Source organism: Chanos chanos, chromosome 1 (assembly GCF_902362185.1).
Source record: "Chanos chanos chromosome 1, fChaCha1.1, whole genome shotgun sequence".
Classification (NCBI taxonomy): Eukaryota; Metazoa; Chordata; class Actinopteri; order Gonorynchiformes; family Chanidae; genus Chanos; species Chanos chanos.
Genome location: NC_044495.1, coordinates 33,112,211 through 33,127,206, shown reverse-complemented (window position 1 = coordinate 33,127,206; position 14,996 = coordinate 33,112,211). Strand labels below are relative to the sequence as shown.

The 14,996-nt window shown below is 40.3% G+C and overlaps 1 protein-coding gene across 4 annotated transcripts in view; it reads left to right on the top strand.

The window, feature by feature from the left end:
• Positions 1-2,684: 2,684 nt before the first annotated feature.
• The window catches only part of ldb2a (LIM domain binding 2a), a 43,770-nt gene continuing 31,458 nt past the window's right edge, over positions 2,685-14,996 (top strand). For all 4 annotated transcript variants that reach the window (XM_030777584.1, XM_030777575.1, XM_030777567.1 and 1 more), the window contains exons 1-2: positions 2,685-2,928; positions 14,357-14,459. In XM_030777584.1, coding sequence (XP_030633444.1) covers positions 2,797-2,928; positions 14,357-14,459 — 235 coding nt within the window. In that variant the 5' untranslated portion in view covers positions 2,685-2,796. The remainder of the gene's footprint in view (positions 2,929-14,356; positions 14,460-14,996) is intronic.

The window sequence follows — 14,996 nt, the reverse complement described above, 5'->3', positions numbered from 1 at the left end:
AATATAACACAGTTGGTTGTGTTACTTGAATTGCATTAAAACGTAAATGAATGAAAATAATATTTCTCTATCATGAGGAAAGCAGGCAGATATTCCTCTCCTGTGTGTTTTTGCAGAGGTCTCTCTGTGTGTGTGTGTGTGTGTGTGTGTGTGTGTGTGTGTGTGAGTGAGTGTTGGGGTTCAAACCAGCCAAGGAGCTGCCATACACTGTGCAGAACCACCACAGTACGTTACCATAGTAACGGCGGGGAGCCTGGCGAAGGAGAGTGTCTATATGTGTCCTGACCCATTTCGATTTTCATCCAGAAGTGTTCTACCTCCGTCACCTAACCACATCCATCTCACATCACCGCACCTCTGCCTCAGGCCAGGCCTGCCTCTCCTAATTAGACGACTTCAAACCCCGGCTGAGTCATACTTTTCACATCAGCAAATAGGAATGCACAGGCAAAATGAAAGGGAAGCTTGGTATCAAACGGACTCTGGAAACACCTGCTGTTTGGAGATCTTAGATGTCTGTGAGATATCTTTTTCCAAGGGTATTTGACATTGTTTTCAACCTTGTGTAACGGCATAGCCTGGAAAATGATGAAAATACATTCAATAATGTAAAAAGAAAATCTGATTTTTTTTATTTATTTATTTGAAAATACATATATTTCTTTTGAATGTGTAAAGCAATATGTAGAGCTTAGTTGTCATTATACTGGAGTAGTTTTCTTACAAAGTGTGCTTTGCATCTGTTTTTTTGGGGGCGGGTGTTGTTTGTTTGTTTTTGTTTGTTTGTTTTTAGCAGAATAACAGAGCTGTATGTGGAGGTGTGTCTATAGATCATTTATGAGAAAACACACCCTTTGCCACACTCCACTGAAAAAACCAATCCTGTTAGAAATGTCAGTGGGAAAGGTCTTGAGATATTAAATAATGTCTTTTTTTAATTAAGAGTTTATTAATAGATTTTGGGTAAGTTTTATAATTACCTATCTCGTTGCCCGAGGCATTCTGAATCAGACTTCCATTTATCTGGTTTGGGTTGGTCTGATATTTCAGCAAAATAGACCATTGAACTTTATACAATAAAAATGTTTTGGTAGTTAATTAATGCTACTTTTTTGAAGCAGTGTTTTAGACTAAATGTTTAAAGATTTGGGACCAGTGACCCAGCATTACATGTTCTAGACATTGGTGTGTGTGTGTGTGTGTGTGTGTGTGTGTGTGTGTGTGTGTGTGTGTGTGTGTGTGCGTGTGCGTATGTGTGTGTGAGTGTATTTGTGTGTGTTGTGTGAGTATGTGTATGCCGGAAACACAGCACAGCAAATGAGCCCTGTGTTACTGTATAAGAGTATCTCTAAAATTACAGGACCAATCAGTCCAGCGCTAATCATTACAGTCATATTAAAAAATGTAGAAATGTGCTGAGGAATCTGACCACATGACTACGTGGTACAAAAATATTTATCCTGTCGAACAGCGTTCAGGAGTTGTGTGTTGCTTGTGCTGCTATTGTGTTGATATTGTATGACCAGCTGCTCATTAGTCACCTTTTCTTCACTCTTCAGTATCTGGAACCGTTTGTCCGTCTGGAGCGGATAAAAATAAGTAGCTCTCATTGGTTCCTCCAAAAACAGGCAAAAAATCCTCTTCAGTAGAATTGAAGTTTTGGGGACATTCTTTGGCTTCTGATGGCATTTTTTGTTTGTTTGTTTGTTTGTTTTAGACATGTGAATTGTGCTCTCTTTCCCATTTTATCTCTCTTAAGCCAGCATTCACCAGAGTTTACCAGATGTTGACAATTTAGTCTGGCTGAGCGAGACTACAGTTGGACATAACGACAGATGAGGTCTGACCAGAATATGCAGTCTGAGTTTCAATTATTCAAAGAGCATACATTAGTCAATAGCATGGTCATTCACACAGGTCTGAATGAAACTTCATGGATGCCACTCCAGTCCAGCTTAATTCACTTTGTGTAGACCTGTTTATAACTGTCATTATGAGGCAGTTTTACAGCACCTCCAGGACAGAGCCCATCAGTGGGCAAACCCAAGGGCAGCTGGCACCAGACAGCAGAGACAGTAAAGAAAAGACAGAGAAGTGAGAGAAAACCTAACTTAAATGATAAATGATGCTTTCACTAACGTGTTGTGGGGAGGCATTAAACAGTTCATGAAGAGAGTTATGATACTTGAACAGTGTCTTTAGTCTCCCACAGGATATAATTAAAGGAGATTAAAAAGTGAAAAAAAATGTGTTGTCAACAAGTAAACACCTTTACAAGTATTCAGCCTAGTTTCTGACCTTAGAGAGTTCCTTTCATCACTGAAATCGTTGGCAATGTGGTGAGGCAATGCATAGGATTATCTAAACCTGTTTGTATTTAACGGGTTGGGTGTTATTGGGAGAATTTAGACAGAAAGTCATCGGGAACATGAAACTCGTGAACAACTGAAACGAAAGTGTAGATGCTGGATATTGAAGTAGGATGCTACTGGTTTAATTGACCCTGCTGTAGTCTGGTTCGTTTTTAGCGAGGAAACAGTGCAGCCCGCAGTTATCCAATGAAAACCCTCTCCTCCTCCCCTCTCCCCCTCTCCGCTACTCTGCCCGTTCTTGTCTCCGCTCCCGCCTCCTCTGGTTCGCTCTCAGCTATTCGGTACAACGTGCAGTGAGCAGACGAGAAAGAGTGCGCGTGCCGTTCAGAGTGCTGCTGGCTTGCAGTGTTTGGAAACCTTCCATGTGCGCTGCATGGATGTTCAGCTCACATAGTGCTCCCTGTAACCGCGGCAAGGAATCAACATGTCCAACCCTCCACATGACCCGTTCTACTCGTCCCCGTTCGGACCGTTCTACCGGAGGCATTCGCCATACATGGTGCAACCTGAGTACCGAATCTACGAGATGAACAAACGCCTCCAGTCTCGAACAGAGGTGAGTTTGAATCGACATAGTTGTGTTTTGGGGAAAACATGACACGTTTCCTGTTGATGAAAGTTATTGCGGGGGAATACTTACTTCAGGGTTTTATTCCGTATTTTTTCCTTTAAACACAATCAGCCGGACAGTCCAGCCGTGCAAACAGTGATAACAACACAGTTCTCCCAACTGTATCAATTGTGATACGTGTAGCCAGACGTATCGGAGTTAGGCTATCTTCAGCGGGGTACAGCTCTCGGTTGTAATGAGACAACCGGACCGTTAGACGTCAAATGGTTTGTCTGTAGTTTTGATATAGAGAGCACAAGTTTGAGGTTCGACTTTTCAGGCTTACCATACAAAGTTATCGTTTGGTATAAGTTAAAATTTGGTAATAAATTAGAAAAATAATTTTGCCAAGCCGGATTTTGTCAAACACATAATTCTATGACAGTTTGAGTTCCAATTAAAATCCACGTGGATTAAGGCTACCAGTCACACATTGATACGGACATGAAGCGTATCCCAAGCATGCATGTAGAAGTATTTGACATAGTCGAAACAGTTGTATAAACAAATCAGCTGTTGTACTCTATTCTGTGTCATGTGGGAAAAGAGTGGGCGTTTGGTATTTTGAATTTTGAAAATTGTTGCTTTGTCGAAATACCAACTTAGGCAAACGAACTCGATGGACTCATTGCTTAGCCGTGTCCTGCCAGAACATGCACTATGCAAATAAATAAGTAAACAAACAAAAGGGGGCTATTAAAATGTCAAGAATCTTATTTATATCAGTGTTTGGGTGTTAATTTTTCCTTCTTTGTTAACACTAGTAAACAGCCTTAAACACTTTATTTTGTCACTTGCAAAATACTGACTTGAAACCGGTGTGCTTTTGTCATGGAGCCCATGAACTTGTGTGTGTGTATGTATATATATGCTTTTTTTCTTTCTTTTTTTTTCTTTTTTTAAACCACTGAGCAGACGGTCCGCGTATGTGCACCGTTTCTAGGTATATTTGGACTTCTTGCGAACCGTGTATATTTGCATGAATACGACACGCAAATTTGCATGGCTACCTCCAGTTTTTAAACTGGTATTCAAGTGGTTGGTATCAGCTGCGATGGACGGTGTATAGTGAATTCCGGCTTGATGTCACCCTTGTGAACACAAACATCACACTGTCAAGAGTTTAGACTTGTTCATAGCTAGATCGAAATAATCAGTCGGAATGTACTTAAAATGGCCCTTTTTGTCACCTTCGCACACTGTTTTATGTTTTTTCCCGCTCGTTTTTATATGATTTGTATTTTTGTCAAACCTTTGGGTGCACATAACAAGAATGAACTCGGGTGTTGGGAGTAATAATTAAATTAGAAATTACAAATGTGTGGAATTGCTAAAACCAGACTGAGGCATACACATGGTATGTGCGGTTTAAACGGGAACTCATGTTCACTAAACATGGTTATGGTCTCATCTGATATGAGCTCTTATGTACAGAACTGGATATTAAGGTGTACAGCCTAATGTCCAGTTATGTATACACACCACAAAAAAAAACATTATCGAATGTTCTCTTAATACAAACATTCTGTAATGCTGCACCACTTTAAATTTTCTTCCTGTGTAACTCTCAACTCATTTTTCTAGTAAAGATTTCTTAATGCTTTTGTAAGCATTAGTTAACTGTTATAACATCCTACATGAAGACATGCTCCATAATAGTATTTAACACATAATAAAAGAGTGCTGTGATCTTGAACTCAGATCAGCTGGGTTAGATGGCTTTATTGGGTTTGAGGCATTTGAGTAAAATTCTAAGGTGAAGGTCATACCTGTAATGACATCATGTGGATGCTGTCATGGAATGGTTTTGATAAATACTTGGCCTTTGGCCTGTTAATGACTTTGCATCAATCTGGCCACTGATTAAAAGGTAACGGACGGTGAAAGACGAAGGAGCGTTTCTTATTTTGTTCGACTGGAGCGTTAGCTGCAGGTCTGGCTGGACGAAGAAGGTGTTGTAACTTTAAGGAGATGCAGGCTATGTTGCAGAGAGGCAGTGGTACAGCATCACAACGTCATGCATTATTCATTAGCCATGGCCTAAGCCCCCAAAGACTTCCACTCCCAAACAGCAGTAACCAAGCAGGCAACAATAAACATACGCCTAATATATCATTTTAATCTCTGCAGCCTAAGTAGTTATCACAAGGGTTTTTGTTTAGATTAGACAACTGGCTCTGATAAATCTTGATAAGATATCTCAGGCGCACGGTGACAGTGGGCAAGGTTTGGCAAACGTTTCAGCCCCCTACATTTACATTGTAAAAATACTACAGTAAAAAACATAGATATTGAATTTGTTGAGGTCTTTTTAATTTTTTTTTTTTTTTTAACTGGATGCCAAAAGAACTGAAGTAACTCGCAAGAGTGTTTATTTATTTATTTAAATGCTAAGCAAATACCCTGTTCCCGGTCATTGACCGTGAGGCATCAATGCTTCTCTATAAATTTCTGAGGAAGAAACAAAGCAAGAACATTTTCTCAGTGTTGGAGTTAATGAATATCTCTGTAAGGGAAAAGATTTAGTTATGACAGAGTGACTTGTGAAGGATTTCTACCAATCCTGGCTAATATTTCTGAAGAGGCTTCATAGAAAAACATATCAAGAAGAAATGTTGACAAACAATCTAAACAAAATTTGGTTTAAAACTCCGATTAGTCCACCAGTGTCATGTTTTCATGTAGACAGTTTTCATTTAGTACCATGATCTGCAGAGCTGTCATCTGTCATTAAATCACACTTACTTTTCAAAAACTTGAACAGTCTTCAACGGCAGCAAAACATCTCTCTACTGTAAAACTCAATTCAGTTTGAAGGTGTACTTACAACTGAGCTCTATCAAAATCAGGCCACCATGAGCAAAACCATTACTGTCATTTCAAGAAGCGTGTGGATTTTCCTCCCTCAGAACCAGAATGTTTTGAGTGAAAGTAAAAATGGACAAAAGCCGGAAAGAGCTGAGGAAATTCAGACAAGAGGGCCACAGAGTCATGACTCTTGACTTAAGAGCTTTCAGTAAACTAGCCTGTGAAGGATGGATTATACAATATAACAATACTCTGGACATTTACAGCCTGTTAACTGTATTTGGAGCACTATCAGAAGGCTGTTCCTTTGGGAAGCCCATTCACTAGAAAGAGCCATACACTGGGTTGAGCCAATATGAAGCCTAAGGTAACAGTCATGGTGGCTTTAATTTGATGACTACCCACAAGTGCCACTGACTTTCAACATACACCACTGAACCATGCTAGCTGAAGTAAATAGCAAAAAAAAAAAAAAAAGTGCAAAGTGTTGGCTTTAACCATAACTGTGGCTTGGCTTGCTGCCAGTGGACTCTTGGTGTTGTGAGTTTTTCAATTTTCCCCTTGAATTTCAGATGGAATCATTGGCTTGATCCATTAAGTTCTCAAGCACTATTCACTGTCTTGTCCTGAAGGCAGGGCAGACTGTATGGGAGAGATATTTTAAATCAGTAGCTCATAGCTCCAGTCTAGGAGACATAGAAGATTGCATAGGCCCTATTTGTGCTACAGCCCAGAAGGCCACACCTTATTCAACTTAGCTGCTGATTGCTAAGCCTTTAGCTTCTCGACACATGCATGCTTGTGTTAAGCATGAACCAAAATATGCTGCGTAGTGTGTCCTGATGATGAGAAGCACTATTTTACCTCAACTTTCACTTCAGCATCAACATTTACAATTACAACAACAATGAAAACAGAAGCATTGTGAATACTGGCAAACAAAAGTTAAATGGCAGCTTAGAGACTTAAAAACCCATGATTGTATGGAAATACCATTGTTTTTGAAACAAATGTTTAAAATGCAGATATTAAAGTGCTGTGTCAGGATGTATCGTAGAATGCTTTAGAGTATACAACTGTACAAATCAGAAAACAATGTCCAAAACCCCAAAATGATAAAGGACAGAACACCACATTCCCCAAAGCCTGTTTTTCCAGTCAGAGCTACTGCTTTCTTTTAACAATCCACCAGTGAACTCTGCTTTGCCTATGGAAATATCTCATTTGACATGCAAAGTGATTGAGATCAAAGAATATCCACACACATGTTGGCCATAAAAATCTACGTGACTCTGTAGCATAACATACTTAATGTTTTCCCATTCAGAAAATCCTTATCCTTTGTCTTTCAGAACACATAATTTCTTTGACCTCTTGTGTGTTTCTCATTGGCTTGTATGAGTCTGTCATAAATTTTCAGTGGGTAGTAAACCATCGTTGTCTTTTTGTTGTGTCCTTTTGTGTTCCCGATCTACATTTTGTAACGAACTAAGTAGTACATTATCTACATGTTTGTACATGTTACCAACACCATTGTCCTTTGGACAATTCATTTTCTGTCTGAAATGGACCCAGCAAAGTTTCCTTTTGGTGGTTGAAATGGTTGACCGTAGTGCATTTTGGTGCAGTTTGAAAAGGTGCAGGGGGAACCTTACACTTAAACCTATGCAAATGAGCAAGCCGATTAACATTCAGAGGAGGAGCTTATGGGCGACTTCAGCCAATGTAAGCTCATTAGCATAGCTCTCCTCAATATTCGGAGGCTGAAAGTGAATGAGAGAGAGAGAGACAGAGAGAGAGAGACGGAGAATAAAACATGGTGCAGAGAATCATCCATAGTAAGCCATGTGGAGGTAAACAAAAGGAAGACCAGCATTATTCATTTTCTACTAGTGGCTGTCAGATGGAATGCATTAACGTAAAAGAGAAAGACAGGTTTGTTATGGCCATTTCCATTCTTAAGACAAATCAATAGTACATCTTGCCATAGAGAACTCCTCTCTGAAGTCCTCTGTGATAACCCAATCAATATGAGTTATACATAGTCCAACGAAACTTCTATGGTCAATGACTGTCAGATACACAGACTCAAAATATCTTGCTTATGTCCGTCACTTGATACTCATTTGTTGTGGCAAGTGGAAAGATGGTTTAAAAAACTATGATGGAGATATAATTATGTACGGAGATCTTTGGAGACTCGTGACAGTTCTTAAAGTACAGCCCCAACACCACCACCACCACCAAACTAAACAGAGTAATTCACAAATCAGTCCCCTCTGAATTATAATTTCTGATTGGCCCCTAGAATAAGTTCAAACCCAGGACATCGCTGCTGTTTGAGCCTGATCTGAAATCTATATTTGTTGTTTTTCCCAGGTAGACACTAGTAATAGTGTACATAGACTAAACTTTAGCATTTTGAGTACTTTTTGACGCTGTACAGTTAATGACTGGACTCCACCACAGACTGCGTGTGAATCAAATGTCCAGTTGAAGGTTTAAATTTGTTGTGTACTGCCTTCTCACTAGGCAGGGGTTTGACGTGAACAGAGGATGTAGGGGCAAAGCCTGATATTTAATGGATTACGGTGGAAACAAATCGGCGCCTAAAAAAATGAATTCTCTAGAACAATAAGGTGGCTTTGGGACTGGCAGGATGCTTGGACAATAGTCCCACCTTTTTCCTGTGACTTTCCCAAAGTTCCTTCCAGGCTACAGTACTACACATATCAGAGATAAGAGGGATAGCCCATTTTTACCAACGTCCTGTTTTCATTTTTTTCCCAGGATCCAAATGACTATTTCTTTTTTCTTTTTTTTCTTTTTTTTTTCTTTTTTTTAATTTAGTGTGAATTGGACAGCACTGAGTGGTGATGATTTTAAGATGTGCTAACTCAGTGCGTTCTGATTGAGACTTGAATATACTTCCTTTTCAATTTAGACCGGTGTGGATGTACATTTACATTGTATACTGGTATGTCAACACTGCGCATGTAACAGTGTGTGTGTGTGTGTGTGTGCACTAGGAGAACAATGTTTTTCTAAACTATATTATTGATATTGATAAAACAAAAAGTGTCAAAACATTTCTTTGGTTAAGGTTAGGGTTAGGTTAAGGTTAGGGTTAGGCTTAGGTATAGGTTAGTATTCTTTATTTACTCACTAGGATATGAATGCAAACATGTGTGAATGTGTGTGTCTGTGTGTCACAGTGCATGTATTTGTGTGTGTGTGTGTGTGCATGTGACAGTGAGTGTATTTTTGTGTGTGTGTGTGTGTGTGTGTGTGTCCATGTGGGTGTGGGTGTGCGTGCGCGCGTGTGTGTTTGACAGTGTGTGTGTGTGTGTGTGTGTGAGTGCGTGTGTGTGTGTGAGAGAGAGACAGACAGAGAGAGAGAGTAAAGCTGTAAGGTCCTTGGTGTAGTCCTCTGTCGTGTGTGTTTACTATTTTGCCCACAGCTCCAGAGTGTCTGTCTGTGAGAGAGCTCTCTGAAGGACACTGCCTCGGCTGTCTGCTGCTTTATTACATTTGCATAATTCACATTACAGTAGAGTAATTTCATAATGGGTTCAAATTCAGACAACATTCAACACTCCCACCATTAAAAAGCAGCAATGACAAAACAAAGGCATAAACAAACACGCAAACAGTTAAGTATCAACAAAAGACAGAAACAAACAGTTAATTGTGCACTTAACATATATATATACCATTCACAATTTCATTTTATAAGCATAAAACATATTTTGTGCCACCAGTGTATGTCTGTGTCTGATCTCCACTATTTGTTTGATTCCTAATTCTTGTATTCAGTTAAACTGTTGGGCCAGTTGGGATTAACTGTTTTAACCACTTTCTCAGGGCTGTCATGGTGCGAAAGAGGCTCAGAAATCCAGGTCTTGTCACATGGTTGTCTCAGATGGCAACACTTCAGTCTGAGCCTAAGAATAGTCTGAATTCCAAGTTTATTGTAGATGCGTTGTTTGTGTCATTCACGCTCCTTTACAAGAAAATGTGTCTGTTAATGTGTGTGTGTGTGTGTGCGTGCGTGCATGTGTGTGTGTGTGTGTTTGTGTGTGTGTGTGCGCGTACGTGTGTGTGTGTGTGTGTGTGTATGTGTGTGTGTTAGACCGTGTGGGCCGTAAAAGAAGGCGCTATTGTTATTTACCGAAGCCGCACGACGGTGTTGTCTCTCTAAGCCCCTGGATCTCCCATAAATCCCTGCTTGGCCTGCCGGTGATTCCGGTGAGAGCTGCCATTGGCACATTGATGAATCCCTTTAGACAGCCTCGCTGGGCGCCAATCAATACGACTTTATCTTCAGGCAACCAACACAGACAGCCGTGTTAGTTCACCTGAGGTCCTGAAGGAATGATCTGTGCACTTTACATCAAAACAAACAGTGGATCAGCAAAGCCTCTTCCACAGTGACAATCATGAGTGAAAGTGTGATACATCCATATCTTATTTCAGTGACAATGGAGTGATTTACACATTCCCTGCCTTAGCTGACATGGCTTGCTTCATCTTTATCACTCTTTTTGGTACATTTGAAATGTGACTAACCATTCAAGTCTGTCATAATAAGACATAAATGCAGAGCAAAGCTATAAATATTACAGTGACTTATAATTGAAACATAAACCCGCAAAGGCAGGAAGGTGGTAACATAGGTAAACATACTGTAAATGAAAGAAGATTGAAATACTAGCAACAAAGTCTTTTTTTTTCTCTTTTAATTGTCTTTTGAAGAAATTTTTGTGACTTTTAATTTTGTGCTGTCGTATTGATATGGTTTTCTCAAAGCGTTTAAGCATTAAATGAGGTTAATTGGTCCAAATGGCCAATCAGATTTCTTATTGATCATGACAGTGTAGATTACCTCACAGATAAATGTAATCCCTTTACTCAGAAATGTGCTGCCGATACTGACATGCCATTCTGGGACCATTAAAATCTTGTAGCAATTCTGTTATAACAGATTAATTAGACCGACAGCGTGTGAGTGAAATTAAACCACTTGCTGACTGTCCTCATTAGCCTTATCTGTAGCAATGCGATATTCTGATATATATTTGTTGTAATCAGTTGTTACAATAAACGCTGTGTTAACAACTGATGTCAAAAGAGATTTTCAAAATCGTGCGGTACATGTATAATCGTCGAACGGTAGAGTGAATATAGATGACCACAAGTTGGATTTAAAGTCATATACTTTATATGTGTGTGAATGAATTATTCTGACTGAAGCAGGGTCTCAGATTCTCCACACATGCTGTGACCCTGCCGGAGAGATCAATATTTTTCCTGCACAGCTTCTTCAGTATGGAGCTTCAGTACGGCTCGAATTCAGAGCGGTTTTTTTTCAGTGGCAACTTGACCATTGATCAGCATGTGAAAAGTTTCAGTAGATTTCAAATGGATTGACTGGTAAACTGGGCATTAATGCAGAGCTGATACTGAGCTGACCTTTTTTTGCCTGGACAGCAGTACAGCGTTAGATTCACAGAGAGATAAGAAGGCAATCAGAGAAGGTGTTTATGGGAAGCCTAGATCTGTTTGTGTGGTTGCAGAAGTATGTGTGCGTGCGTGCACACACACACACACACACACGCATACATCTTTGTGACTAGAGACTGACAAGAGGACACACCATACAAGGAAAGGATCAGGAAGCACGCAGTGTATCCACTGGAAACACTTAGTGAATACAGCCCTCAGGTTAGTAAAGGTTTGTGTGGCTGACCTGTGAGAAACCATCCAGGGCAAGGCTTGGTATTCGGGCGACACAAGCAGAGGTCAGCCACTATGGTGGGAACTCACCACTGGATAGACAGAGAGCAGACGCTCTATTGACCCCAGCATCAGAGAGATGTCTTAGATCAGTGCATTCTGAGAGTGTAAACACTGTACCTGCTGACACACACTCACACACATACACAAAGTGTGTTTGAACAGCTCAGCCCTAAAGCAAACATCAGTGGGCTCTTAAAAGGAAACACTGGGTAAAAGAGGCATTTAGACGGGGCACTGTAAAAGTTTTTCATTGGATTTGTGAAAATGATAGACACAGGTGTCATTTTTACCTCCTCAGTAAAGAGTAGGATGGAGACTGTCTGGGGTTTTTTTTCTAAATAAACAGTAAGGAAAGAGAAGGATAGTTGGTGCTGACCTCAAAGCACTGGAGTGGGGAGACAGAGAGAGGGAGAGAGAGAGGGAGAGAGAGAGAGAGAGAGAGAGAGATTATCTGATGAGGTCATATATCCTGCTGAGTGTGACTACAACATTTAATCACACACATGCATGCAACCATATATACACACACACACCAGCCACTGCCTGGTTCATTCTGCTCACGTTCGGTGGTCTGCCAGATGAGTGTGTGTGTGTGTGTGTGTTTGTGTGATTATCTTTGCTGGGAGCCAGCTGTGTTGGCCAGGACTGCTTTAAAAATGTCCATTGCCTTACTTAGTGCAACTGCAGAATAAAAACCAGTAGCGTTCACAGCAACACTTTAAATATGAGGCTGTAGACAGAGCCATTTCAGAGGAGCAGCTGAGAATCTCTCTCTGAACGTACTGAAATGATGCCTGGATTGCAACCTACACATTATAATGAACATCTAAGTTCTAGTTCAGTAGGCACACCTGAGAGTTGAATTCAAGACATTTTTTTCCATACTTGCTTCTCTCTGACTCTATCAGTGACAAATTCTACTGACTCACTTTCCAGAGAGACGGTGATTACAGTGAATGGGTCTGAGTCTTTGCATTTCATGGGTAACTTAGATGTTTCTCTCCACACTTCCACTGATGATTTATGACTCCAGGACATGACTTCTTTACAAGTCTTGTCTGTGATAACCACAACCTTGGAGTCACCTTCAGTGAAAGGATTTTTTTCTTATGATTTAGCTCCCACCTTTGTTCATTTTATGGAATATGTTTGTGCCGATTTCCTCAAACGTTTTTGATACTACAACAGCGGATTCCTCATATGGAAGCTCATTGCTTGGGTTTTTTTCATGGTGCACTCAAAAGTATGCATGTGGGGGATATGAATCAGTGGGTCTTAACTGAGTGAGACACACAGTTAGAATTTGGCTGCCCAGTTAGAGTGCTGAATGGTAAATGTAGTCATTTGTATTAACCAGTAGAAAATGTGTAAGGACCAGAGCTCTAGGGAATGGATTTTCTTGCATGACGTATATTTGGAGATGCATAGTTGTAGGCATGAACTCCAAAATGAGATCGGGAAACAGAATTGAAGGAAGATGGAAGAATAGCTAACGTGTGTCTTAAGTTAACTGACAAGATATCTTCCAATGTCAAGTACAAACTCACAAAACATATTGGCTCTACACCATAGCAAAATAACTTCCCTCCGTTTGTCAGATAGCCTCTCTAACGTCATTTATAAGCTGACCCCGTGCACAAGTGAGAATACATTGGGGACTGGTTACAACCGGGCAGCGGGAGAACGCTGATCCTGATGGCTTGCTGGCAGATGACGCAAGGACATAATATCGCATTGATTCACCCCTAAATGCTGTGCAGGCTTGCGTAGGTCTCTTCTGTGTCTGAGACACCCCTTGAATATGAGGAGAGGAGAAGCGCATAGTTAGAGGTCCCGGAGGTCAGGCCATTATTGGACGTGACGCTGTGCGATGTCGACAGTGCTAATTGTAAACATCTGGAAGGGCTCGTCATCCCTCACCGGCACCACGAGCGAGACGGAGGCGTCCATCAAAACATGTCTGGGCAAATCAGACTCAACCGAAAAGCGCCCTGTCACTTTGTAAATAATACATAATCACCATTTGCGACATTTAAATCTCGACTGAAAACTCACAGTCAATGAGTCCCACCTGAGTATTTATATCATCAAATAGCTTTTGACCCTGGCATCCAATGAAATGGGAGTTTTAGGAATACAAGCAGGCCTAGTCCTTAGGTCATTGTTTAATTTCATGTAAAGCTTTGAGATTCACATCAGATTGTAGGAACCTAGCTGGACTAATTTCAGCACTAATTTCCAGGTGTAATCCAGGTGTCGCAGTGCAGGCGGCCTTCGCTGTGTGAGTTACGTGAAGCGCTCATTCAGTTTCCTGTTTTGTTTGACTTTGGTGATTTTTTTCTCATTAAGTTCGGGCTGCAGCGGATTTTAAGATTTTTATTCAGTTTTCTTTGTTCAGTTTTTGCCTTTGAAGGTTTTTGTTTGTTTTTGATCTTTTGGTTACTTGTTTTGCCCTTTTTTTCGCATTACATGTCAAACTGTAGTTAACCATATACAAACTGTAGTTAACCATATCTGTTCTCTGTGCTCTCTGGGGCTCTCGTGCTCATTGTGACCTGCTCATTGTGAATCCTCAACATAGCCTTCAAAATGCTGATCAAACCTGCTCCGATTTTAGAATGAACTGATTGTATGAAAATGCTTTGTTTAAATACTCCCTTGAGCTAATCAAGTTTTAAAGAAGTTACTTAAAAAAAAAAAACACCAGCCATGGTGAAGAACAGGTCAGGTAATTAACTCTTATTAATTAACTCTGCTTTCCTCCCAGGAGAGTGACAATCTGTGGTGGGATGCTTTTGCTACAGAGTTCTTTGAGGAGGATGCTACTCTCACCCTTTCCTTCTGCCTGGAGGACGGACCAAAAAGATACAGTAAGGCTTCAGCAACTCAACAATCAGAAAAATATCACCTTTATTTTCACTGATGACTTCTTTCCATGTTTCCCATTGATATTGTTTGCAAATATTTATGCTCAAGTCTAACATTGTTTGGTAACTTAAATTTTCAACGAAAAATAAGTGCGAAGTAGTTTGTTTTGAAGTTCTGCGGTGTTTTTTTTTTTTCTGCAGTCCTCACAGGAAAGCATAGAGGCATAGCATTAACTCAAAAGCCCAATTCCTACAGCAAGCCTACTCTGTTTTCTTTTTTTTTTTCTTTTTTTCTTTTTTTTTTTTCTTTTTTTTTTAGAGGATCATCTGCTCTCTCTCTCTCTCTCTCTCTCTCTCTCTGACTGTCTATCCTCATTGAGTTCTCCTGCCTTTGCTAAGTCATGCAGAACAGGCCGCCTGTTGCAAAGCGTGACTCAAACACTAGCTCCCCATTCCGGCTCCATCTCTGCCGTTCCTCTCTTTATTCTTGAAGTATTCACAAAAACATACCTTTGTAATCCAACAAAATAACTCACTTTG